The sequence below is a fragment of the Bombus pascuorum genome, chromosome 15, assembly GCF_905332965.1.
Source record: "Bombus pascuorum chromosome 15, iyBomPasc1.1, whole genome shotgun sequence".
NCBI lineage: Eukaryota > Metazoa > Arthropoda > Insecta > Hymenoptera > Apidae > Bombus > Bombus pascuorum.
Window position 1 is genome coordinate 7,447,810 of NC_083502.1, and position 27,173 is coordinate 7,474,982.

Here is a 27,173-nt window from a genome sequence, read left to right on the forward strand (position 1 = left end):
CCGCATCACGAGCAACGATATTATTAATCAACTTCCTGGCCAAGTATCCTGCGATGAAACCGCTCTGCCCGGAATTATGCATCACCGAGGAACCTTCAACCATCTAAATCCCATCCTTCCTCCGCAAATCCTCCCAACTGTTCGCCGTTTTCCAAAAATAATCCCCGACTAAAGTTTCGCGCTTCCTAGATTCAAGCAACCCCTCTAAATCGTCAAAACCAGCATCCCTTGACGTTTTCCAACTATGAAAACTTCGAGAACCATTCGATCTAACCTTAATCCATCTTTTACTTTACGGAATTTCACTCTGCTATATGTTCGAAGGTGCAGGCTAGAGTTACTCGCGGAACAATTTTTAGCGCTATCTCTTGCGAAAGAAACCCGACGGCGGTATAAAAAAATTCGAGAATACAAAGTATTTTATACTTTTCCAAGTTTCTTGTATCTTCGCGAAGCCTGTATAGTCGAAATTTCATTAATCTCGTAGCAGATATCCAAACGTAGCCCATTTGAAATTCGATTGCTTACGAAAGGCTTGTGATTCGAAGCTACGAGAGCTCAAAGGTCCTGTGCGTTCGGTGCGACGCAAACCATAACGCCAGGACTGTGGTTACCGGCAATTAGAACGGCAACCTATTTTCACCAGGAGGCAAAAGGGAGGTGGAAGCAAGGGGGGTTGGAAGCAGGCAAGCAGCACGGCATAACTAATGACGAGGAGATAAACGGCTTGGCAAACGACGCGTAACGAAGGTGGCGCGGAGATTCCGCGTGGAAACAGACCGGAAATTCCCGAGGGAAGCCCCTTGTCGGGAAATTGTTAGGATCCCAGCCGGAACCAACTCGCCTCGGGTCGAGTAAAAGACAGAGGATAGAGATTGAGAGGATTCCAATGAAATTTTTAGCGCTATCTCCTAGTCCTCTTACTTTCTTCTTTTTCTTCTTTTCCGTTTGATCCATCTATGCTTTTACTTTTCGTTGCCTCTTGTAAGATGGAATTATTCGCAGTTCGTTAAAATACTGTTTTAACGCCGAGGGACCGACTTTGACTCGCAACGCAAGAATATTCAGAATAGTCGTATGTAAAGTAACGATAGCGATGCATTTAGTACAACACGTTGCAACAACTCTTCAACGATGAACATTGTTCCTCTTTCGACGTAACGCTTTCGATATTCGTTTTATTTTTGTTTTACTTTAGCGACGATCCCGAACCATCTTCAAATTGACAACAGAAATGCAACTTGAATAGCTGCGACTATCCCGACGAGGATACGCGGTGGTTGTTTGGTAATAAGTGCAGTCTCACGAATCTCTCGAACAAAAGTCCGTTTATTAACGATTTGTCGCACTCCGGACACGATAATCACCGCGGCAGGTATAACGGGTGATAAACGCGTGTTATCGGTTCGACGTGTCGCGAGAGAAGAAGGAAAAGAAAAGAAAGGTTTTAAGGATCGTCTAACGATCGGGTCGAACGCTCCTTCACACACCGAGTGAGAACAGAAAATAAATAAACGTAAAAAGAACACCGCGAAGCGGTTGCATCGCTGATTTGGTAATCTCACGCATTTCGGTTGAAGCGAGTGGATTAGCAGTTTTCGTGTTTATCAACGAGCTTCATTGGACACGAGCTCGTAAGCACCCTTTACATCAACGTGGATGGTAGTTTGATAAGGGGTAATTAAGTCGCTGGATTAGCAGTTCAACTTAACAAATTTACCGCTTCGTAAGTACTACAGGCTGCTTAACTTTCCGCTTAATTCAATCACCAACGCCAGCCACTCGAAACGACGAATTCCTCTAATGGTGCTGGCTAAGTGGAGCGAAAAATGGCAAGAAAATGGTAATGGAATTAATAAAGGAGACTCTGAATTTCAATAGGATCGAGAGGGATAACTAGAATGTTTACCTATTTATGGGAAATTTACAGGTGCGGAAGTTCACCGGAAATAGCTAATTATTATCTGGAAAGTAATTCGCTTTAATATTCGCTGTAAGTATTAATACGCAACTTTATTTTGTAGAGCCCTTTTGATCTTAATAAAGAAATAATACAAGATTTTTGCGAGTTCTTTGAATATTTCTTTTACGACAACCTTTTGCGAAACGCAAAAGGAGAAGGTGACGCAAGTCAAAAAGCAAATAAACACGATGGAACACGCGAGAAAAGTACAGTTTCGGCATTGACTCGTTATACGTGGAAAATTCAAACTTATCTAACGAGCATCGTTATTAACATGTATTTTGAAATTTTACATATTTATAAATGTGTGTATTAACGTACAATTAACCTAAAAACTAATAAGATCAATAGCTATTGCGATATGAATATGCACGAGAAGTTTACAAGGACGTGACAAAGCTAAAAAGCAGCCAAAATGTTGAAAAAATAGAAAACATAGTCCACCGCTCTCTCCATGTCACGAAATTTCCGCGTGTAAACTTTTTCACGACAACGCGTTGCTTCCTAAATACGTAGATGGGCAACTGCGATATTAAGTTTGCAAACAAACACGTGCAAACATGTGCAAATAGAGTACCACATAGGAAGTTGAAGTTCCGCCGAACAAAAAAAAGAAACAAAAATAAAAGAGAGGTCCGTATCGAGTGACGCATAATCGGCGTTAACGAAGCTGAGACCATGACCTTTGACCAACGAACAATGTCAAGAGATGTATCGATAAAAATAATTGTATTTGTCTTCCGTAACACTCTTCGATTTTAAAATTATTAAGAGTAATAATATTTGTCTCCCATAGTTTGTTTTATACGTGCATCCCAATTCGATAGCTATATCGATTCGTTGGAAGAAACGACGCTTGTAAAATATTGCACGCTTTACTTTGCAAGTAACAAATTATTCAAAATTGAAATTTAGAAGAAAACAGCTCGAATTTTAATCTTATCTAAATTTCCTACGATTACGTTTGTCGACCTCCACTCGATTAGTAGACACGTCACCGTTGAAGAGAACACTTGTTGATTTTGTAGTTTCAGGGTTTTCATAGCTTTTAAAATTAATTTCATCGCAACCTAAATAGTTAATTTTATTAAGAAGCGACTTTCTACCAAATTTTACAGATAATTTTCGATTTCAAATTCGACGTAAATTCTGAAAACGAACTTAAACTCTAAATGTCGCTTACCATTTAAAAAAAGAAAAATCTTTCAGCTCCCCTTAAAATTCTAACTACGTCCACAGCACTTACACGATTCTCGGAGCGCCATCACCGAACCACGAAAAGCGAATACACCTTGCCAAACACTCTCCCCGCGTAACAAACTTTCGCCAACATCCTAAGCACGCGCTCCAATCCCTTTCTCATCCGCTTCGTCAAACCAACAAACCAAACTTAACAACTCTCGTCCAACAAGCTCGAACATTCTCCTTCCTCGATTTAACAACTCCAACACAGCCGTCCAAACCGTAAAACAGCCGTGAAAACCAAATAAAAAGAAGGAAGGAAACTTTTTTTCATTTTTGTAACGAACATAATCCAGCTGGATCGATGAATGTCGCAAGAAATATTAAATGTCTATTAAAAAGCTCACAGTCAATGACTCTCTACCTAACCCAGGCCGCGGGCAAGATGGTCCACACATCCTTATCGCGTACCCTCGATAGTCTTAAGGACCGACCATAAATCTCAGGAATTTTCTAGCTAAAGACCGAACAAAGATCTTCTTACTAAAGCGTTTATTGTTTACTACGAGAAGACACGGGAAAGTTGGCATTTCTCACGTACCATGCTTCCCACTATCGACTTCCTATCGAGGACGGCTAACACCCTTCCTAGTCCACCAACCTTCTTATTATCCAATCAGAAACAATGTCTACTGCCCTTACTTTCCTAACCAAAAATGTCATCCGATACAGCATCGTCGCTAAACGTCACCGATTCTTCACCGTTAGAACGGTCAACACCCTTGTTACTCCAATAGAAACAAGGGGATCGTTTCGTGATCGCGTCTCTTCGCGAACGATAGAACGAACAGTCAGCCTGGTATCTCAAAAAGTACTTAGGTATTGACGAAATCAAAACATGCTCGTAAATTTGCATCGAGATATTTCTTTGCTAAAGCCAACAGATATCGAGTTATTTCTTTGTATGTAGCAGTGCATCTGCTTGATTCATTTTCCATTAAACGCGGATAATTCTAATAACGCGCGTTGCGAAGGAACGTTGCGCAAAAACGCTTGGACACAATTATATGCAGTAGAATTTGCGCTCGTCCGACGTCGAAACTTCAGCGAGTACGCTTAAACTTGGCCAAGTATCTAAAAATGATATAGCGAAGTCGTAAAATCGGTCAGGCTTAAAGCCTACATGCTTGAAAACGAAAACATAAGCTGATACGTTTCAGGGGAGTTAGAAAGATCGTGGCTGATTCGAGACATCAACTCGTGACTAGTTCTTTCTTCCCGGTACCATAAATCGGCGGTAAAGAATTGCACGCAACTCTGGCCTGTATACGTCCACGGTTCTGCACGGCTAGGACAATCGCTGTCATCGTTTAACGTATTAATTTACGACTTGTTGTCAACATACCGCTTTCGGCTAGATACCAACTACGTACCGACTACGCACCGACTACGTATCGACTACGTACGAATAAACGGTCAGCGTGAGTTGTACCAACGTGATTAGGTGAAAAACATTGAAGTACATTTTCAAATTCATCTTTTTCCGGAACAGTGTCTCGCGAGAAAAGTTTATTCCACGTTTTCCGCTTATTTTCTCTCGTAGAATCGCCTCGCACCCAATCCTACCACGTACAACTAATTATCCTGCTAATTATCTATACCACTTATCGTGTCACTTGTAAATCATCGGTCGCATTGATACGACAAAAGAGGGAAAAGAATTTATTTGTTTGGTTCGAGATAAACGAATTTGGTGTTATACAAGGTTTCGCCAATGAATCGGCCTGACCGTCCCGTCTATATAACCGACTAGAGTCGCGCGATCGGTCATTGTTGTTCGTCTATGCGCGACTCATCCTCATCTCGTGCGTGTACTCGCGTGAAAAGCGTTTGTGAAACGTATAGCCGGCAACCTGTGTTTACAATGACCGATAGATCGATATATAAATATTCGTTCGTCGTTTTGATGGTGTTTTCGATCGTTGTAAGCGGTTCGCACGCTTTTAAGGCAAAAGTGACGACTCGATTCGGGCAGGTTCAGGGATTGTTGAGTAGAAGTACCAGAGGAAGACTCGTCGCGCATTATTTGGGCATTCCTTTTGCTCAACCGCCTGTGGGTGATTTGAGGTTTAGGGTGAGTTTACACGTAAACATGCTTTATTATTATTATTATTATTATTAAATTATATTATACCTTTCTATTTCTATAGTACATCCTACTTTCTACCCCTTTTTTATAGTGCTCGATGGTATACCATAGCTTTTCATTTTTCTAACATATCGTAGTATACTATGGATCAGTTGTAATTAATATTGCGAAAAAAGAAAAGCCTGATTTCAATTATATTCCGAGGAATACGAATTTCCATAAAAATCCGTAGCGTGCCTGTAATAATTTTGAGGGTACGATAAAAAATCTTTAACAGAGTCCAAGGCCATGGATTAGCAATTGGACGGAGACATTCTTAGCAACGAAATATGCCCCCGTATGCGTGCAAGTGAACGACCAGGGCCACTTCATCGGAGAGGAAGACTGCCTCTATCTCAACGTTTACGTGCCTCTGGTAAATATTTGTTAGCGTATCGAGCAAAAAAGCGAGGTAAAAATATGAAAATAATAACAGTGAAGGATAAACGAGATAAAGGAGAGTAAGAGAAAATGGAAGAGGTAAAAACAACACACGTAGGTAGATATCGTAAAGCGTAAAAATATGCAACTTTCCTTATCTGAAACAGCTATGTCGGTCCTGGGCATCTACTACGATAACTTACCGTTACCATTGAAAATGAATAAGTTTCATATTCATAGTATAAATATTTGTATCTTTTAGAGCGGTTTATGGAAGTTTACTCGTGTACCGATTTCTCGAGAAAGAATTCTATAAATTAAATTATTACGATTTTGACCGATTAACTTTCTTCTGAAAATGTTTCGAGAAATTTCTAAAATATAGAGAAAAGAGAGAAAAGAGTCGGTTTGCATACGGAACACTAGCAAAGAATAGAAGAAAAGCAGAAAAATAACAAAGGTATCGATAGAGGAAACAAACAGAAGGAACAGAATAGAAATGATATAAAATAGAATAGAAGAATAGAAATAGAATGGAAGAAGAATATTAAAATTCCGATATAAATCCTATTCGAACGATTCGATCAGATTCGAAACGCAACGGTATACCGTTTTCGAATCGATTCACAGCTTAAAACGCAGAATTCGCGCGAAACTCGGAACATATAGCGGCGTTTTGCGAAACAAACGGAAGTTTTGTCGAAACCCGATCTCGATTGAGTCGCAAGGTCCACACTCGGTTTAATGAAATTTAAACGATTCAAGGCGACGCATTTTTCCAGTTGCTTCGAAAAATATCTCTTACTCTATTCTAGGAACATTTGCAATAAAATCCTGGCTTAAACCTAGTTTGGAAATTTTTCGGAAATTTGATAGTCGGATAGGTTATCGGGTCAAGGATCGAATAAAGATAACGTAATTGGTAAAACGTAAATTATAATATTAGTTCGTGTCGCGATACGATGGTTTCTATTTATGACCTTTTGTTGCTTTCATAGTTTCCGCGAAAACTCTACAACTCTAAACTCTAAACGTTTGCTTCGGACAAAAGAGAGATCCTAAAAATTAGAATAAATTACGAACGATGTTGAAGCAAGTGTTTGTAGATTTCAGAGGGAAACGGAGATGGATATGAGGAGAAAAGCGCACTTCCGGTCATGGTGTACGTGCATGGCGGAATGTACGCCATTAACGGTGGTAACGGTCGACAAGTCCCACCAGAGTATATGATGGACCAGGATGTGATCGTAGTTTCGATCCAATATCGTTTGAATATTTTGGGTAATAAGAAATTCGAAAGTTCGCGTTGTTTTATCGAGCGAAATTTAAAAGAATGTAAAATTGGCAAGCATGGAGTTGATATTTCTCAATTTACTAATACCGCAATTCTCATTCGCACGACTTTTCAGTACGCCGATCTCTCAATATTCCAACCGCGCAACTTTCAGATCGAATTTTTGCTAATATCCAGCTCCTAAATTGGCATGTTTTCCAATGCCTCGTTCTTTCGTTTCTCCGATACTCCGATTCGCTGATATGCCAGTTGCCGCGCGTTCACTTCTCCCCATACCTACAGGATTCTTCGCCACGGCCACCAAAAACAATCCAGGCAACAATGGTCTGAAAGACATCGTAATGGCGCTACGTTGGGTGCAAGAAAACATTCGTTGCTTCAATGGCAACCCAAACATCGTGACTCTGTGGGGCCACAGCGCAGGTGCCTCTGCCGTGTACTTGTTGGCTATCACGAACAAGACCGAAGGACTGTTCAACAGGTATGTTAACGATTTTCCGGAGGGACGTTCTTCTCCAACTTACGAGGGAACCCCGATCACCGACCACCGATCGCACGTTCATTTTGACGGAACATTGATCGTTTTTCTTCTACGTGCTCAAGCGCGTATAAATCGTAAACGACGAAACAACGTGTTTAGAGATCGAATTAAAGAAAATCAAATCGACCCTGCGCGTCCCTTCTCTGAACAATTTTTTCTGACAAATATAGACGCCTATTCGTTGTAAATCCATCGACGTACTACGAGTACATACTCTTTGCAATTGTTCCATCGTAGAATCGTCAGCGTGATTTTTGTATCGCTTGTTAAAGATCTTTCGTCCAAAAGTTTTAAGTCATAACGCGACGCTATGGCGTTAACGTAGCGTAGTAAGTTAGCTCGGTTGGTGAGACGCCAGAGTTTAAAAGTACGGCATTGCCATCAGGTATATCGTTCAGAGTGGAGTTGCCACTTCTCCCACGGCGTGGCTGCCCGCGCATTGGATAAGAACATATTCTTTGCTATCGGCCAAACTAGTCGAATGTCTTCCTCGAAGCGAAGAGGAATATACGACGACCGCGCAACCGAACGTGACGCGCGAACAAGAAGAGCACGACGAGGCAGAGTTAAGCGAAGAACAAGAGGAGGAAATGATGCGATGCTTGAGAAAGCTTGACGTCAGAAGCTTCAGAGACACGATGGACTATCATGTAAGTTTTATGCAGGGTGTCCTGCAACACCGATGATGGATTCTGCGCGTGGAACTTGTCTCGAGTTACAACGAGTTTTACGTTGAAGTAGTTCTATCGAAAGATCGAAGTAGTTTTCATTTACCTATTTACAAACAGAACGCAAGATACGCAAGAAGGTTCCGTTGTTTTCGCGCGCGAAATCCATCGTCGAAGCGGTTCCTCGATACTATGGGACATCTCGTATATAAAAACAAGTCGAAGAACAAAATTCGTCCAAAGTCTTGTTTTCGAGAGACTCGAGATTTTGAAATTTGGCCTAAACGAAATGATTCTATTCCAACTTACTCGTACTCGTTCGCTTCTACTTATTCGACGGTCGAGCAAAATAGCCGGACGAGTTCCGAAGCTCGATCTTCTAAGAAACGAAGCTTCCAATTTTGGTTGTACCAAACTTTGGCCCACAGCGTAGATTTCCAACCGTGGCCAACGATCGTGTACAGAATTCTAGATATCGAACGCTTCGTCGAGCTTTCACGAAAATTTCACTTTGTTAAAATTTTCTTCCTTGAACCTTTGACAAACAAGATAGTGCGGTGGAATAGCCATTGCTGCATTTTCGCGCCGACGATCGAGGAAGAATCGGACGACGCTATCGTGACGGTGGATCCACTGACAGCGATAAAGCAGCGCCTGTTCAGAGACATTCCACTTATTATAGGGGTCACCAAGGACGAAGGACTGATGAAATCGATCGGTAAGTTTCGAAAAATTTAAGAAGCTAACAAAATTTTGCCTCGCTTTGCAAAAGTAATAACTAATTTAGTATTTAACTTGATCGATAATCTTCTTTATTTAAATACTTTTCGACTATTTTTGACGATCTGTTCTCATTCGTTTTGAAAGAGACAACGAATAGCAGAGTCCTATTCTTTTTTGCATATTCTTCGTATCGGATCGCCGCAACTATAAAAATTACTTCATTCCGTAATAAGGTTGATGCTCGTCGCGCGATTCGATTACAAGTTTTAATTAATTTTAAATTTTAAAAGTTGCTCGTTTCGATTTGAAGCCATCTTGACGAACCCAACCGCCGAGGACACAATACTAAATAATTTCAAGACGTATCTGCTCTATTTGCTGGAATATCGCGCGATGTCGAACGACACATTGGACGCCCTTACAAATTTCTATTTCGATGACAACGTTACGTTATCAACGCTGAGAAAGAATATCACGGAGGTACGTGCGTTCTCCGCTCGAATATTTTCAGTCGACGCTACTTCCAAACTGTCAAATAAGATTTTTCACGTAGATAGTTGGAAGGGAGCCATACTCTTTGGGAAACTTGCCTTTTCGAGAAATTTTCTACCTTTAGATCGTTAAAATAATATCTATTTAAACGCTACTCTTTCAAATAACATCTTAAACTGATAATTATAACTGATTAATCGAGCATGTCCAATCTTCTTTGGCAAAATAATTCCATGGAACGATTTATTCCATCGTCTGTCATAAATTCTATCTATACGACACGGACGACACGTCGTTAATTATCCGAATAATCACGCGACGACGATAAAAATAATTACGCGATTCAATATTAACGAACAGGTTGCTAATAATTTTACAAATCCACTTAGAAATGTGTCAACGTTACAGATCATCGGAGATGCTCTTATCATATGGCCAACGTATGAAACTCTAAAGTACCAATCGAACGTAATGAATTCGAGTATCTATGTCTATGTGTTTTCATACGAGGGCACTTTTAGCGCGACTTTTGCCTTCACCGCGGGAGTTCCAAGACACTTTGGTGAGTATTTTAATACTCGTATATTTCCTGCTTCATTAGCCATATTGCTTGTAAATACGTAGCGAATTTTTGTGCGAGTTCGTATTTTCGATAACATCGTAATTCAAAACGTAGAACTCTGCGACTCATCGTAACGTATCATTTGGCAAAAAGCGATAAAAATGGATAAAAAACGAGCGACTTTTTGGCTCGTTGTTTCCCATAGACGCAGAAACATCGCCGGCTTTCTAACTTGGCAAAATTTCTTTATCAGCTACTTCGTCGAGTTTTATTTTACAACCTTTAGGAATTTCGCGACTGCGGTTTCTACGAATTTCCGAATTTTCGAATTTTCGAATTTTGAAACTTGGGAAATTTTTAATGCTGAACTTTTCAAGTTTTAGGAGTTTGCGATGTCGGAATTTTGGAACCGTGCGACATCGGATCGTTGGATTTTTGGAATTTTGGAATTTTAGGATTTCCAAACTTTGGTACTCTGCAATTTTTCGTCCATCTTGACAAATTTTAACTATACACTCGTATACGTAGAAGTAATTTTTCGTAATTGAGACGTTTATGAAACGTCGTTCTTCAAATTTTCTTATCGTACTGTTTATCAATTTTTATGTTTATTGGCTTACTAATACGTTCGCGTGATTATCACGCTCATAGCGATACGTAGAACGCAGCTACTTAATACTACACCAATAACGTAGCGTAATATTTATTAAATTAACGAATTAAACGTCTATTTAAATATTGTAAGAATATATTTGCAAGAAGTATGAACTTTATATTTTTCGATAGAGTTAAGATAGAAGATGATACTAACGAACAATTTTTTATTTTCTATACGTAAAAAAATCGCAAAGACAAGGCGTTAAGCCGTGATATAGCGATAACAGATTCTTCCAAAGAAATTAATCGCTAAATCGACAATGTGGTATTTTTAGGAGTCTCGCACGTAGATGATTTAAATTATTTGTTACCGATATTGAACAAAGAGTTTGAAGATTACATGTTACACAATACAGAAAACGATGTAACCATGATTAATATAATGACCGAGATGTGGGCCAGCTTCGCAATTAAAGGGTAACGGAAAATAAATATCTTTACTTCCTAATAGCAACACAATTGGTAGAAAATGAGAAAATAACCAATACTGTATCTTTCTTATCGACCAATCGTTATTAATAACTGGATAATTTATTATTAAGCGTACCAGAGGCTTGGAGAGTGACACCATGGCCGGATTACAAGGAATCGCAAAAGTTCCTGCAAATTGGAGATGGAAAACTTCCGGAAATTACAATAGAAAGCGAATTTTTCCCAGAAAGAATGGCGTTCTGGGAAGAATTGTCCGCGAATATAACTTACGACGCGGCAGACGACCTTCATTTGCCCCTAAAACGACCGATCGAAGACGACGAGTTTGCCAGTAGCGGTGTTTCTGTACGATACGACGAAATAATGATTTCTTTACCGACGTTGCTCCTGCTATTCACCTACTACTTGACAATTTTAGAACGTAATCGCTAGTATAACGTTGTCAATACACAACAGAGAATGTATTTATGTTAAGTTTAACATATAAAATTTGTTAAATCCATGTCAAATTCATTTCTTCGCTCTGCTTCAACGACCGGACAACAAGAATAAATATTATATGGATAATGTTATACGGTAACGACAGATACGTCGACCGAAAAGTAACGTCGTTCGTCGCCACGAATGTACGAATACGCAAGTAAAAAGGGGCAGGAGACGGGGAGTTTGATCAACAATGTAAAAGGATCTCCCAGAGGATAGCCGCCGGTTTTATTAAGACGAGGCCCTAATAAACGAAAAGCGTAATGGAATCCGGCGAAAATTAAGTTCGCCGCGGCGTGTGGAGAGTTAAACGCGTGCATAAAATATGCGCCAACGCGGCGTTCCTTCGCGCTCGGGGAAATTAATCATCCGGCCGCCCCCGTGTTTGTCTTCTTTCCGTTCCGTTCCGTTCCCCTTTTCCGGCCACCTGAATTCCCCGCGTTTGCGTGTACAGTAGCGTGCACGTCACCAAATTAAGACAAACGTTCTACCTTTCCTTGCTTTCTCTTCTCCTTCCTTTCTTTTTCTTCTTCTCCTTCTTGCCTCTTCTTCTCTGATTTTACGGCTTTCGTAGAATTTTTATTCGTCCAATAAATCTTTGTCAAGCGTTCACGCAGAATGTTAAAAAACGGCCAGCTTTGGATCTGCACCAAGAGACGCTCTCGAACGTCGATTCCTGCAACGATCTTTCGTATCGAGTCAAAGTAAAATACATCGTTCGTAAAATTCTACGAAACAACCACGCGAAAGAAAGCGTAAAACGAGTCTGCGCCACGAATTTCCGTATAAATCAAGAGTCGCGCGACTAAACGTCGACTGCGGAACAACTTTGTTCTACCACGCGAAGAAGCGAGTATACGAAAAACCATGTGAACCGAAAGAGACGGTAGCTCGGCTGGAAATCGACACGTTGTAGCCGCGATTCGCGCGTCGCCGAATTTTCGAAAGGCACTTGGCCCTGTATGTATATGTAGTACCTGCCCTCGCGTACACTTGGGCCGAGGAGGCTCGAAATCGCTTCGAAAACGATTATTCGACTGCTGGATAAACAGTGGTTCGTCGCACAGCACCCAACTTATTTGTCTATGCAAATGGTCGCTCGACGATGACCACGTCCCTCGTGCCTTGTTTCGCTTCGAGTATCCGCGACCACCGTGTTTTTCCTCGCACCTTCGCCGACCAACGGGTCTCGCCTCCGTTCGTCTCTCGGTGGCCAGTTAAAAACTACACCTGCTCTCGTGCTCTTTTCCATCGTTGTCGTTCCTTTGAACGTTACGACGAAGCCTTTTTTCTCTTTCTTTCTTTCATCCGTTGACTTTTAACGATTCCAGTTACGCGATCCGAACTCTTCGATCAGTTCGATCGCTAATTATAATCGCGTAATCGTGGATAAACGATACAAGGTAAAGAAAGAAGCCGTCCTCCAAATTTCATCGAACCACTTGTAGAAACCCTTTACGATCGTTGATAACAGCGCGATTCGTGCCCAATTTCCATTAACGAGGATAAACCGAATGAAAAACGTGTTCCCTGCGCGTATCTCGTAATAAAACGACATTTTATGCATACGAACGCATCGTTGCGCACTTGCCTCTGCTTTCCCGCCAAAGAATTAGCCGTGTAATGCACCCGTGGCGCCATTATCGCTACGAGACCATGTTTCGCGTCGAGTAACGAAATTTCTCCAGCAATTGCCACGGCTTTCCAAGTTTCCAGTTCGTGAAATTCGGATGCTCTTCGCGTCTCGCGATAATGAGGTATTCGCGGATTCGACGTGCAACGCTATAGTAAAGGTAAGCACGCGTGTAATTAGTAAAAGCCCGTGAAAATCAAGACGCGTCTCCCGTTTCTACGAGGTCCCTTTTTGGAAAGTAGAAGAAGACGTCCGAGTATGCCGATCGAAGCGAGTTTGCAAATCTTTCGAACCCTGAGAGTCCTAAAACTCCATGGTTACGATATCGAGTCTTCGCGCTTCGAAATCCTCGAGTTTCTAAAGCCAGTTTGTATCTCTATTACGTATCTTTGTTCGTGTATCGAAGGAAGCAAACAAAAAGCACATAACGCGTCGTTTGAAGGCGGAAATTCTGGCCCCGTCGTTAATTACTTTCTCGCCGTGGCAGGGCATTTCGTTCGATGAAACGTCTGGCGAACAATGGCAGTCGAGACCGTCCCAAGGCTCCCGGAATAAGTTGTTCTTCTTTTCATCGAGAACGCGATATCGTGGCATACAAGCCCTTTTGTCGCCGCAGACGTTTAATTATTCGCCATCTGGAAATTGGCCCCGGCTGGTTTTCACACGCAGCGAATGATCGATCGCCTGTACGTCTTCTGCGAAACGTTTTCTTCGACCTACAACCAACGACGCTAGTTTAACGCGTGACAAACGATTTCCTGGCGGGCGATCGAGTTCCTTTTTGGCATCGTTCTTTCCACACCACCGAGGAAAACGTGTTTTTGTCGAGGGAAAATGTTAGATAGCAGGGCGAACAAGACGTTCGGTTCCATCATAAGCATCGGATTATACGTATTCTACTAGGGAACGTGTTTTTCTTACCATCTTCTTTGGTATTTTCGCACAAAGGAGGCGTACGATCGTTTTGAATTTAGGAATTTTATGAACTTTGAAATTGTAGATTTTCGAAAATTGGACGTTCCAGTTGAATTCGATTTGCAACTTTGAAAGTTCGAAGCTTGGGAATTTGAGAATTTGCAGATTCGGCTACTTTCATATCGACATTTCTAAATACAGAGACACTTTCAAAAATCTTGAGACCTCGAAAATCTAAAAATTCTCAAGATCGAAGTATACAAAAGTTCTTTGCGAATGGATAGTAAATTTATTTGCAAAAGGTGATCGAAATCAGCTTTTCGGGGTTTCTAACCTAATCCTAACGCAGTTTTATGTAAAAGTTTGGTAGGGCAGGTGTGCAAATACTTTTCGTCAGCCACTGTATGCGAACGAGAGGCGACCAGGATCTCTGAAATTCCCCCGATTTCCCTTTTCTTTCCCTAGTTGGTCGATTCTTGCCGAGTAACCGACCCGAACGGACCGATGCAACGGCCGCTATAATTTTCACGGCGGTGTGTGTCCGTCGACAGAGGCCACGGACTGCCATTGTTGGCCTTCGTAACGAGCGGCAATTTTTGCAGGGTCGAACAATGTGTCGCATTAGCGCATTGTGCTGGCCGGTTCCGCTCGTTCTGTCACGCGACACGGCCATATCGTAATCGATGCTGGCCCGCCGATTTCCATTTCCACTTTTGCTGCCCGGTCCCAGTCATTACAGCGGCAAGTCGGCCGACAATGTCATCGAGACCAGCGAACGTGTCTGGAATTCATCGACCCAACTGTTCTTCCACGGTTATTATATCGCGCGACCATCTCGAATAATTTCCCGGTAATTTGTGCGCGCGATAATGTGGCATTAAGCTTCCATGGTCAGGACTTTTGTCGCTGGCGAGACGCGGATCGACGAAATCAATTACGATCTTCTGGTCCGTAGCGCACTTTAGCAACCGTAAACTGCTCTTCGTTTAATCGATATAATTTCCCGCCTTTTTCGTCGATCGTTCGTTCGATCGGCGACGATAATTTGACAAAACAGCGAGTCCGACGACGGCGACGACGTTGGGCCGCGTGTCTTAACTTTGCCTGGTAAGTTTTGCGGCGCGCTCTTCAGATTTCATCGCACATTCGACAATACGTTCGAAGCGTCACAGAGATACGAAAACATCGCATCGTCGGCTGTTCGCGACGGAGCGCGAAACTCGATAAAAAGTCGTGCAAAATAGGGAAAGATATTTCGTACGTCAATCTGTAATACTAATAATAGCCGATCGTTTCGAACTTTCGGTTTTCAAGTTTGAAATTTTCTTTCCGATGCTATTCCAATAAGCAAGTTTCAAACATTGACGTCGAATCGGACGAAGCCACGTGGTTCGACACGCAAACTCCGATTAATAGGGTGAATTCCCATGACCGTCGTCTTATGTCGAGCGACGGGAGTTGCAACGTTACCCCGTAATCCGTTGCATCCCCCAACGAACAGCCGGTGCAGCACGCTATGAGAAAATGAATATTTGAAAATCTGGAAGGATGAGAGGCGGCGTTATGTCCCCGTTAGCTTCCCCTAATCTGACCGTATCTAATTCGCCTAGTAACGGTACGATTCCCCGTGGAATCTGTCCCGGAGAAATTTCGCCTCTCAAATCCTACGTACGTATCTCCTTCGTTCGTTTCGTCGAGGATTACGAGTCGCTTTGTTTCCTCGTTTCCTTCTTACAATTTCCTCCTTCTGACTCCGATCTCTCTTTCGATTTATTATTTATTTTCGCCATCGCGTTACGTAGAGTATTAGCATTTTCGTTATTTAGTTTCTCGTTCGTTCGTTTCTAGAAACAATTAATTTCTCTTCTTTTAGCATCACGTCCCTCGATTGTTAGTTTATTTATTCGTTTTCCATTTCCTCTATCTTTCGGCAAAGTCTCGTTTGTTCATCGAGTATCAGGCTCCAATTGCGATAATAATACGCAGATCTGGATTCTCACCGCGCTCTTCTGTTTGTAATTCTAGAATAGCCGTTTCACGACGATTAATCGCGACTTTCTGTACGGTCTGTATGTTTTTTATCGATAATTGGAAAAATATCGCTTATAATTTCTTTTATCAAGAAAATTTTTCCGAATTTCGAAGGAAGAAGGCTCTAATTGAATCGACGTTTATTAACAAGTGAATGACAACTTTTTAACGAGACACGAACGAACGTCAAGCTGTCCACGCGATATCCATCATCGCGATGACTTTCGATCGATAGAGTTTTTGCAAAAGTTCATCGAGTTCGAAAACGACCGGCGACTCGAGTACCCGTAATCGTCGTAACGATGATTTGTCACTGTCACCGACAATAATACGAATGGACGCAAGAGCGTAACGCAAAATGGTAGCCTGCGGCTTTCATCGTGCGAGTATCGCAGTTCGTAATATCAGCGACTCTCAAACAATGGATATCTTCCACAAAGTGAGAGACGATCCTTTCGGAATTTAGCAAATCATATCCTTTTCTCCTTTAACGTTCTCCAATATTGGCAGATAGATTTTCGTATTTGAATATTTGACTTTTTGTACGTCGAGATCTTTTTACAACTTAGTAAATACCTTCCTTTTCATTCCTGTTAAGAATTTCCACTCTTTTATGAATACTTTTATGAACAAAATGTTACAAACGGATGCATCGAATTTTATTGCTTTATGATTTGGTAAACGTTTCCTTCCTCTTTCAACGCTGTAACGGATCAACGAGTCCGTGTCGATACGCTCTCAAAATTTAGTAAACGCGCCGTCCTTAACGATTTTACCGTTTAGCGAATCGATCAAGATAATTCTACACGTGCAGGTAATTCGATATCGAGGTCAAGGCACATTGAATTAGAATGGCAATTTGCTACATTGTCAGAGTCGTGGAACATAGTATCGGAGGGAGCAGTAATAATACTATTGAAGTATTATTAGCACTGGCGTGGTTGCGTCGCTATTAGCACGATAGCAATATTATTAGTACTATCGTAACTATTAGAACCATCACCAGTGAAATTAATCTGTATTTCGCTAGTTTTTACATAGGAATTACTACGAATGTTATTGTAACAGTACCAAGCAGTACAGCAACCTACTGTTTGGCAAAATTATTAATTATCGATAAATTGTTCGTTATTAATTATTAGTTGGTAATATTTTACGATTAAAAAAGGGTAGAATAGTTCGTTTCGCGTCTGCTAATCTTCGCGACAAAAAGACAGAGAAAAGAGGAGGAGGAAGAGAGGAAATACTTGCAGCTTTTGCTCTCAACAGATTTTCTTAAAGCTTGAAAATCTTCTTCTTGCCATTCGAGAACAGAGTTTCCTGCCGGGTTTCCGTTTCCGGCTGACGTTCACCGAGACGATTGAGAATCTCTGGTGTGCGAAATACAGAATCTGTCTCGAGCTAGCGTACAGCTACACTGCGGGGCACGTCAAGACAGTGACACGAGATCCGTTCGCGATTCAGAAGCGAAGAAAACGACGGAGAGGCGGATGATAAGGGGGAAGAGTTTATACACAACGTTTTCTTGCCCGGGGAGCTGGTTTGCCGGCGCTATACCTGGCGTTTAATAAGTAACCGGTAGTACGATCGACAAGTGGAAAGTTACAAGTGATAAATGGAAGATTATGGGCGAAAAATGTCGTATATCTCGGTTAAACGAGATCACCTCCCTTATCCGTATAAATAATACCTATAATACCTTTCTATAGAGAATAAAGATTAATAGAGAAATATACATATCTAAATCTAGACATTGGATCATCTCGTTTAGCCGAGACAGCCTAATATATACGTATATTGTAAAAATAACGAACAAAGCGTAAACGACACGTTCCTAAAGGGAACGAGAATTTTGTGTAAATTCTTGTATATTTCTAGCCAGAGATTTGGATGATCGGATCCCGAGGGATATCGAGTTTTGACATCGTAGATACGAAAGAAGGATTAAGAGCCCGAGATTAGGGCAAAAAACAAGAAGAGAGGATATTTTTAGAACCAACTTAGGAACGAAAGGAGAGTTTTTGAGTGAAAAACTCTGGATCGAGGTAACAAGAAAAAAAGAAAAAAGAAACACGATGTTTTTTCTGTACTAACGCGGGAAACAAAGTTACGCGAAACCAAAACTGTCCTTGCTTTGAGCTTCGAACAAACGCGCCATACAAAAGTAAGTCCTCGCGCTCGTTTTAACAGGTAAATATTTGCCGTTGAAACATGGATTTCCATCAAACGTTCGTAAATATCGATGATACCCTTCCAAACCGTAAAATGCGGTATATATTAAAATCGATGAAAATATCTACGGGAATATTTCATTTAAACGCGAAATGCTAGAGATAAAAGAAAACATGTAAACTTTTTAGGGACCTTGAAGCAAACGAACGTGAAAGTCTGAGGAACTTTTGAACGTTAGAAACTTGGGACATTTGGTTAGATTTTTCTAATATCTCTAGAACCTTTGGAAAATTTGCCGATGAAATTTGCTCTGCCGAATCGTGGCTCGTACCAAACGTCCGCCATATCGACACTTGCGCGACGCGCTCAACCTCAATTTTCGCGCGGACAGGAGAAGATGAAGCATAGAGGCGAGGTAATGATAAATTCGCTCGTTACACCGACTTCTCGCCTCGTGACTCGAATTCGCTCGTTCGAAGTGTATTCTTCGGTTGTCTTGCTGCAGGTACCGTGAAATGGATGGACGGCAGAGGTTAAGTAATGTATCGCGTTCGTTGCGCCACGGAGAAAAATGGTGTACGAGTTGATTTCGCGAAATGTCTGAGATGTTTTCCTGGCTGAAAACCCGTTGAACGTGACGATGAGTAATTGCTCTGCGTAATAAGTGTGAAATATGTATGCGAAAGTATATTTTAGTGTACGGAGTCTCAAGGCTGAGTCCGATGTGATCTCGATGTCGGTTCGTACTGAAGTAACCAAATACAACGTGTACTTATATATTATATCAAAAATTCGTTGCACGCTGTGCTAAAGACTCGGACGAACGATTTTCTGACAGTCTCGGATTTTCTAGAACAGTGGAAGACTAGACATAGAGATAAACGGTCCTGCCCAAGATACGCTTTCTCTCTCGGAGGGATAAGAATTCGCGATACAAAATTCCATCGAAAAATCTTTCGCCGTCGTTTGAAATCCACTGGGAACCCCTAGCCATATCCTAACTGCCAACTGCCAACTCCCAAACAACCATCTCCTATCACGGTAAGAACTTACACCGGGAACGAATGAAACTCTCTCCCTCGTCTTCCATCATCGTTCCACCCTTTCGCAAGAAACACGGGCTCCCGCTAATTGTTGGAATAACGAAGGAACTTGCGTCTGTACGAGGGCCGTTTCCATCGGCCCGCAGCTGTTCGCCTCGTTATTCCATCGGTCCACGGTAGTTCTCGTCGGTTCTCGTAGTTATCGCGATCCCTGTTTCAGGGACGGGGAGGCAGCCTTCCTGATTTTGCAGCGCGTCAACAGTTTCGTCGTCGTTCCGCCGATAAATCTGGCCGCCGCGTGTTTTGCACGGTCTTTCCGCGGCAAACTTTCCCGCGCTTTTGTTCGAACGGGGCTGCGTTAACAAGCAGCCGAGATGGTAATCTCGCCGAGGCGAGGAGAAAGAAGGACGACAACCGTTTGATCGAGTCCGTTTCTTGCTCGCACAGCTGCCACGATTACCTCGCTCCTCCGCCAGAGAGCTAGTTAATTTCACGCCAACTTTAAGTCGAACGTTTCGCTGGTTGGAGATTTGCTCGCCAAAGGTTCGGTATTGTGTCTTTAGGGTTTCTCGAGATCACCAATTCTCTCTCTCTCTCTTTTCTCTCTTTTTCTTCTTTTTTTATATTTTTCGATTAATTTTCTTCTATCTTTTGGATTTTCAGATTGCTTTCGAGAGTTTCAGCTCGAACTTGACCATTCTCCCTTTGTATATTTTTGTCATCGACTGTCTTAATAAAATACGTTGTTCGATCGTCCCTCGAACAAGTTCTTTATCCTGAAAAGGTTTCACAGAGCGCGACACCGGTTCGCTTTGAGGTCACCTAGCCAAGAAGAGAAGGAAGACCGGAAGCAGAAGCGGACGAGGAACGGTGGTAGGGTGAGTTTGCAACGGAGTTGCGGTTCCCTGCAGCTTCCTTGGCCGCTTAAGCTGCGGTCGAGCCTGTCGATTTCACCCGGCAAAAAGCTGCGCCGCGATTTAGACTTGTACGAGACTTTGTCCCTCGACCACAGCCGCGTTTCCGCCAACTTGCCTCCAAGTTTCCAGGTTCCGAACGAAACTCGCTGCTCCGACGTACGGATTAAAATAAACATGCCTATATAGTATTAACTATTCGTTCGATCAGGTCTGTCAGAAACAAAAGACAATTCGGTGCAAAGTAAAACAATGATTTTAAGCTTTGTGCAATTATTACGCGCGCGTTATTAGCGTCGCTGTTTTTCTACGATAGAAAAATTATCTCGCGTATGCGTGGCAATAATTATTAGGTTAAAGTCGATACGACCTATCTTTCTAGAAGGACGAATTTTATATATACGTATTATTAAAAGAGAAGATGCTTTAACTTTGATATCTTTCCTGCTAAATAATCGTCTATAATGGATTCTAAAAATCGCATTCCTCACGGATGACGATATATTCGAAAACAAGAATGAAACATCGCCCTAACGTAGAATCGCCCATTTTCGTCCCTCCAAATGGCAGATCGATCGATCTTATTTGCCACGTTTGAAGAACGAACGGATACTTTTGCTTTGTCTCGTGGCCGATCTCCGAAAAGAGGGTCAAAGTGCTTTAGAAGGCTCGACTTTAATTCCGTGTTCGGCTTTGTCGTCCCTTGAAAAGCACGCGCACGCGAGCGCGCGCGAAAGCAAGAAAATGCGGAGGACGAATCGGCGCGCATGAAATTTCGCGCTCTTTGAAGAACAGCCTTGTTCCGCGTTTGAAACTCTTTGCAGACTCTTTTCCACGCTCTTCCATCCTTCCTTTCTTTTACCTTTCCGTTTCATTATTGCGTTGCATTCGAGCTTTTCATGCATATTCGATGAAACGGAAACGAGGGAGAATCGTCGAGGAATATGATTCTCGTTACAATATTTTTCAGCCGAGAACTAAAAATAGATGACGGAATACATTTGAATTTTGAGGTCTTTCGATTTGCGTCGTGGATGTGTGTTTAGTTATACAAGGAACGGTTAGGGAACAGAGCTGTTTGCTCGGTCATAATTATAGGTCGTAAGTTAAAAGGCGTTAGCTACGTACATTGAAAATTCTTTACTTACGCTGTCGTCCCTTGCCTATAAACCTATCTTCCAATTATGTCGGCCAACCAAGCAGATCTTTCAAATCCACTTGCCAAACATCCATCAGCGGCTATTATACCTCCGCTCGAGCCGTTTCCGACAAAGCTACACGACTGACCCGAAAACCTATGTCCACATCGTCACGCGACAGAAACAAGACACGTCATACGTCACAGGTTCGCAGTAATTAGTTAATTGGACGTCGAAAACGGGGCAACAAGAGACCGCGCGCTTCAAAGATCGTGTAAACATTTTGTTAAAAGCACTCGCTATATCCGTGGAATATCGAACGTCAAATTTACCGAACTCGGCCAACATGGCGACGATGTTCGTGTTTCTGTCTAACTCGAAAAATTAAAATTCGCGAAACGTCGGAATTCCTTTCCTTCCGGGCACGGTTCCTTCCCGAAAGCCTCGACCGGCGTTAGGTGTATCAGCGTAACAGGATGTACAGCGTCAAAATAAAAAATACGACAGACCGAAATAAATTCAGAAGGAATATATTTCTTCTACGATCTCAGGACACGCGAACATACGGTTTCAAAGTACTTTGCTTCACGTCCGAAGCAGCGAAAGTCGCAACAGTTGTCCGAAATGAGAGGAACGGGAACTGGCGAGCCATGTTTCAAACGGCGAGAAGCAAAGAGGATTGCGAAACGAAAAGTTCTGGGATGAATTTCCAGCTGCGTCCGGCCGCGAAAAAATAAGATGACGATCTTGGAAGCGGTCGAGACGTAAATAATCCGCAAAAGTAGTAAAAAAGAAGGTGGTGGCTGCGACGGCAATCGCACGAAGTGGCCGAGTTTCTTCGCGTTTCCCACGATCTACCTTTCGCAGTTTCCCTTTCTCGGTCAGGGGGTACGTGCCAAGGGGACGACTCGTTCCTCGATTTCCACGATTACACTTAGGCCAAATGAAACAGTTCTCTCGACGATGCATCACGACGTCGAACAACTTGAACATTCGGAATTAAACGCGATAGGTGATCCAAGTTTGCATTTTTTTTAAACGAGCGTCGATTTTTTATCGCCCGAACTGTCAAGCGACACCGATATTATAATAAACTCGAAAACGACGGTGCTCGTTCAGATACAAGATAATTACAGTGTCATCGTTATCGTGCCTATTATTTAACACTGCCAGAGACAGCTTCGTCAACCCCGATAAAAGCCGAAAAACAGAAGCTCCGAGTTTCTTGCGAGAGGACATAAATCAGAGGAGACAGAAAGAAAAGTTATTCGACGCACGGAGAGATGGCGAAGACGAGCGAGAAAAATGCAACGGACGATATGCCGGAACAAAGATTATGTTGCTGCAGGAGGTGGAAAATTTGAAATTAAAGTCCGTCAGATACGAAGAGAGATATATCTGATACGGATCCGTCGGACAATGAAGAATGAGTTTTAAGCTCGTAATCATATAACTACGTGATAACTGCTAAAACAACGTACTGTACAAAAGTGTATAAAGTACGTCTCGTAAATCTCGATATTCTATTCAAGACGTCTATAGGCTTGCTTGAAATAATCTTGAAACGCGAGGTAGTCGTTTCCACTGTTTCCTGCAAAGTAACCGTGATCGGATAATGGACGATCAAGACACAAAATTCGTTCACGCAAATGAAAATCAAATTATTCTTTTATGATCGTAGATGTAAAATCTGTCTAAAGTGTGTTTCGCAAAATTTATACCTATATCGATGCAAGTAAAATGCGTGTAAATTAAAGATTCTCAAAGCTTACTACCAAATGTTGGTCGCTTCGTAATTTTCACAACGTCTTTTTATCTTCTGTTTATCTGTTTACTCACTGCGGTTCTTGTCTTAAACGTTTCTCCTACCTCGCGTTTCCATTCGTTTTCATTCGTCGACCTGCCAAAAATCGATCGAGCAGAAATGCGTTTAAAATGCCTCTAAAACAGGGCATTCTTTCGTCAATCGCGAATCGATTAAAGGTTTGTAGATGCGTGGAAACGGCTATACCAACGATCCAGGAACCTCATCCTCGACCCATCTGCGATAATCGCGTCTTGCAACGATGCATGGGCAAGTTGCACGACGGATATCCGTCGGAAGCGTGGCAACGAGCCGCCTCTGGCTGCCATTACGCATTCAAACGTTCGAGCTGCGAGCAACGCCAGGCGTTTCGGTGGCTTTCGAAACGGTGGATTTAACGCGGGGCCGCCGCCGGCTCGAATTTCGAACACTCCGGTTGGAAATTCGCGGGGGATCCGGTTGCCCGGTGCTAATTACGCGACTCATTAACAATGCAGCCACTTCAAACGGGGGGTCCGGTTGATTATTATTAGCGGCGGCAACAATGAGCGTCGTTACAATGTCCGACAAAATTTCACCGTGGCCGCGGGCGCTTTGCCCGCGACTAAAACGCCTAGCGCACGGACGTTTCGTTGATTTTTACCTTCCAGTCTGCAAGTTACACGCGCACCGCGAGTTCTCGATGAAATTGTGTCGCGCTGTTAGTCGACGTACGGTTGACTTTGCGTATACAGCAGAATTTTCGATCGATCGAGAGGCGCGTTCGGCCTCTGTAGTGGTTCGTACGTTCGTTTTTCTCGCTGGTTAAAACGATACGTATCGTTTTGTAGATGCGTCGCGAAAATTAGAGAAATAGTCGTCCTATCTAAACTTTGTATATATCCTGTCTACGGTTGTTTATCCGTTGGTTAATACCTACGCCATGTAGATGGATTTTTCACAACGTCGTCCAAATACCTTCACGATCATACAACCCGACAGATGGAAGATTACCCTTCCAAATGCGAACACGTTGCGAACACTGTATTTCTAATTTACCTTGAAATTTACTATCATTTATATCGTCTTGGTGAACTTAAAGCGAAGCGGTATGTATCACTTTCGAAAGGTTCGCGTCGCGCTTCGACACGTTCCACCCGTTTCATCACCACCTTTCATCACCTTCTGCGTCATTTTATATTATCACGGACCAATTGCACATGCAAATCCCAAAGAGTCTAATTACAATATTCAACGGATACGCACAGAGAGCATCGCCAAGTAACGTGCAGTCGAATTGAAATTATCAATGAAACGACCAGAATACCTGTAAACTGGAGAAGCTTCTACAAGAGAATGAAACAGAGACACGCTATACCAGAGAGCGAGAGAGAGAGAGAGAGAGTTTGTGTGTGTGTGTGTGGGAGAAGGGAGAGAATGCAATAGCCAATGGGATAGGCAATCTAAGCCTAGGATACAACGTTACCGAGGCGAATCATATTGCGATCCGTGGGGCAATCTGGCCGCAATACTGACGCACTTCGCGATTCCCTTTGTGACTTAGCTCGACGGCCAACGTCACCGCGTTGATTGTCCATACCGACTACCGCGTGTACAATATCGGATTTGCTTTGGAGACGACGACGTCCGCTGACAGGTTGATTGCGAGCATCCGTCGCTGATTTCCAACCGACTTGGTCCGATAGATGCAACGTTCCGCGATGGATTTCGACGATCCACCAACTTTCACAAATGCGTCACACAAGAGGCAGGTTCGCGTCGGTCGAACGCGACGGTTCTTTAGGCTAGATCGGAGATAGGCCAGCGATAGAGGGAAGAAGAGCGATTTCGTCAGGGATAGAAAAAACTATTAGCAGAATTAATTACGAAAAAGGTATCGTTTGCCAAAACTTCGTCGTCGAAACTTCAAAGAGATTGTACGAAAGAAAAGAGTTGCAATAAAATACGTTGTTGTGCAATAGTGTGTAATCATAAATGTTGCAAGTCGTTTAGCGATAAATTATTATACGGATACGGACAAAGGTTCTTCTAAAATTCAATCGTGTACATTTTCATATAACCTATAATTACCTAATGTATTAAACAACGATAACGTTTTCTAAGCAATCGAACGAATAAAACCTGTATCGTTGATACTCTGACTCCTGAACACATCGCCGATAAATTATTTCTCTTAACGAGAGTTATGTAAAGGCAGAAGACGCGGTTCGAACAATATCGCATTATGCAGCGGACTCTTTTGTACGATAAAAGTAAGAGGGGCGAGGGTAGAGGAAGGAGGCCGCCGTAAGTTGTCGATATCGTTAATCGAAGACGGAAATTCCTGACAAAGGATGAATACCCCTGGCCAGGGCGTACAAAAGGTGGATAGGTAAATAGTTGCGGGTTTACGTAACAGGACCCGTTCAATTTTTCCATCCTTCCTTTCTTTTCGTCGTTAAGCGCGGAACTTGTCAGGCCTGTTGTTAACGTTTTGTCAGACCGTATCGATTAGTTCAAGCAAAAACTGATATCTTTTTCCCGCGATATCTTGCATCCTGAATGGATAATCGTTGTGAACCAGCGAATAAAAGTAAGGGAAGAATCTTCGCGAGCGCTCGATGATTTCTTTGATACTTTGATCGTTGCGTATCCATCTTTCCGATCGTTAGGTAAGATTAATACCAACCGGTATTAATCCCACCTTAGAGGAAAAGTATTTGACGTTTCGTTTGTACGTAAATCGTTATGCGGCCTCGTTACCTGTCCTGACGTCATAGGTCATACCGAATTATCGCCAGTCGAACATCATCGTACGTTGTATCCTTATTTTACATCGTTATATCCGAACCGTGCGATGTTACCTAAGTGCACTGATCTTTTTCTGCAATCGCCTCGCTTGCCAGTTAACTACTTAACTACCCAGTTGTTATTTAGTAATTCCGTGTTGGTCATAACTAGTCGTAGTTGCTAAGCTCTTAGCAACTATAATCGTTAGTTGTAGATTACTCGCTTGTTTAACTTTCCCCTTTTCGTACTACCAATGGCTTTTTCCCGTCGATCGGACAGAATTGAACGAAATATAGTAAAACAAAAGCGCTCTGTAACACTTGGCAGGCGAAATAATTCCCGGTTCCATCTTCCATAATTGTACTCGTTGCCAAAAATATCGATCTCCACGAAACTCTGTAGGCTAACATCGCGGATGCCTCGTCGAGTGATAGTCTCGCGAACAAAGTCCACCATAAGTTCAATCCAATGGAAGATTCGAAAACATTTACTATCGATAGGTCGCGCATTAAGGGCTGGCTGGATATAAACCGGCCATCGGCCATTTATGGGAAACAGTCGCGTTCTGGCTGGCTCCAGGGTTGATACGGTTTCTGGTTTCTACTGGCAACGCGATATGGAGCTGCACGTCGAATCCGCAGTATCCATAACAGCAGCGTGATCCTTTCGTGGGTGGTAAATCGAAGCCGAGATACACGAGCCCGGATCGCTTTTCCAAATTGAATTTTCTCTGCTGCTTAAACGTTCCCCTTCCATCGGGTCATTCGCCCACCTTTGTTCTCGCCACCGTGCGATCGACCGTGGAAATCGCGGAAATATTCGTTCAACGTGTTGTCTGTTCGCGTTCGATCGCCACCAACGTGTTTATACGTCGATCCGAGCCACACCAACCCCGTTCGGTTATGCGACCGGTTCTCGATATCTTACGACCCGAGGTAGTTCTTAGTCAACTGTGCTGGTCAAATCGCACCTCGTTGATCTATACGTATAATAAAGCAGTGGAAGCGTTCAGCCTTTGACGATGAAAAAGTTGGACAAACCGAATACGCTTTGTGCGTATTTAAGTAGGCCGACGAAGCTACCGATGCGAGCGAAAACGTTTGTCGGACGTGTGATTGCGTTAACATCTTTGTCGTTTAACAACTTATTTCTTTACGGATATAACCGATACTAATTGTATGTTTTCG

The 27,173-nt window shown here is 42.5% G+C and overlaps 2 protein-coding genes across 10 annotated transcripts in view; one reads left to right on the forward strand and one right to left on the reverse strand.

The window, feature by feature from the left end:
- LOC132914430 (polypyrimidine tract-binding protein 2) overlaps positions 1-27,173 on the reverse strand; it is a 442,018-nt gene that overhangs the window by 367,158 nt on the left and 47,687 nt on the right. The gene's annotated exons all lie outside the window — the stretch shown is intronic.
- On the forward strand, positions 5,035-11,585 carry LOC132914427 (juvenile hormone esterase-like). 3 transcript variants are annotated; one of them, XM_060973538.1, is made up of 11 exons: positions 5,035-5,279; positions 5,572-5,709; positions 6,821-6,995; positions 7,291-7,489; positions 7,935-8,199; positions 8,767-8,935; positions 9,251-9,420; positions 9,841-9,994; positions 10,372-10,464; positions 10,927-11,068; positions 11,194-11,585. In XM_060973538.1, the coding sequence occupies exons 1-11, from the start codon at positions 5,070-5,072 to the stop codon at positions 11,513-11,515; spliced, it is 2,037 nt and encodes a 678-aa protein (XP_060829521.1). In that variant the 5' UTR covers positions 5,035-5,069; the 3' UTR covers positions 11,516-11,585. The 3 variants fall into 3 exon arrangements, with proteins under 3 accessions (XP_060829521.1, XP_060829522.1, XP_060829523.1); XM_060973539.1 differs by having other exon boundaries at positions 10,378-10,464; XM_060973540.1 differs by lacking the exon at positions 10,372-10,464.

Bases quoted from the DNA above. Each gene is read 5' to 3' on its own strand.
- LOC132914427 (XM_060973538.1), top strand. From the start codon at position 5,070: ATGACCGATAGATCGATATATAAATATTCGTTCGTCGTTTTGATGGTG. The intron at 7,490-7,934 runs GTATGTTAACGA...CATTGCCATCAG, and splicing joins ACCGAAGGACTGTTCAACAG to GTATATCGTTCAGAGTGGAG. The intron at 11,069-11,193 runs GTAACGGAAAAT...TTTATTATTAAG, and splicing joins GCCAGCTTCGCAATTAAAGG to CGTACCAGAGGCTTGGAGAG.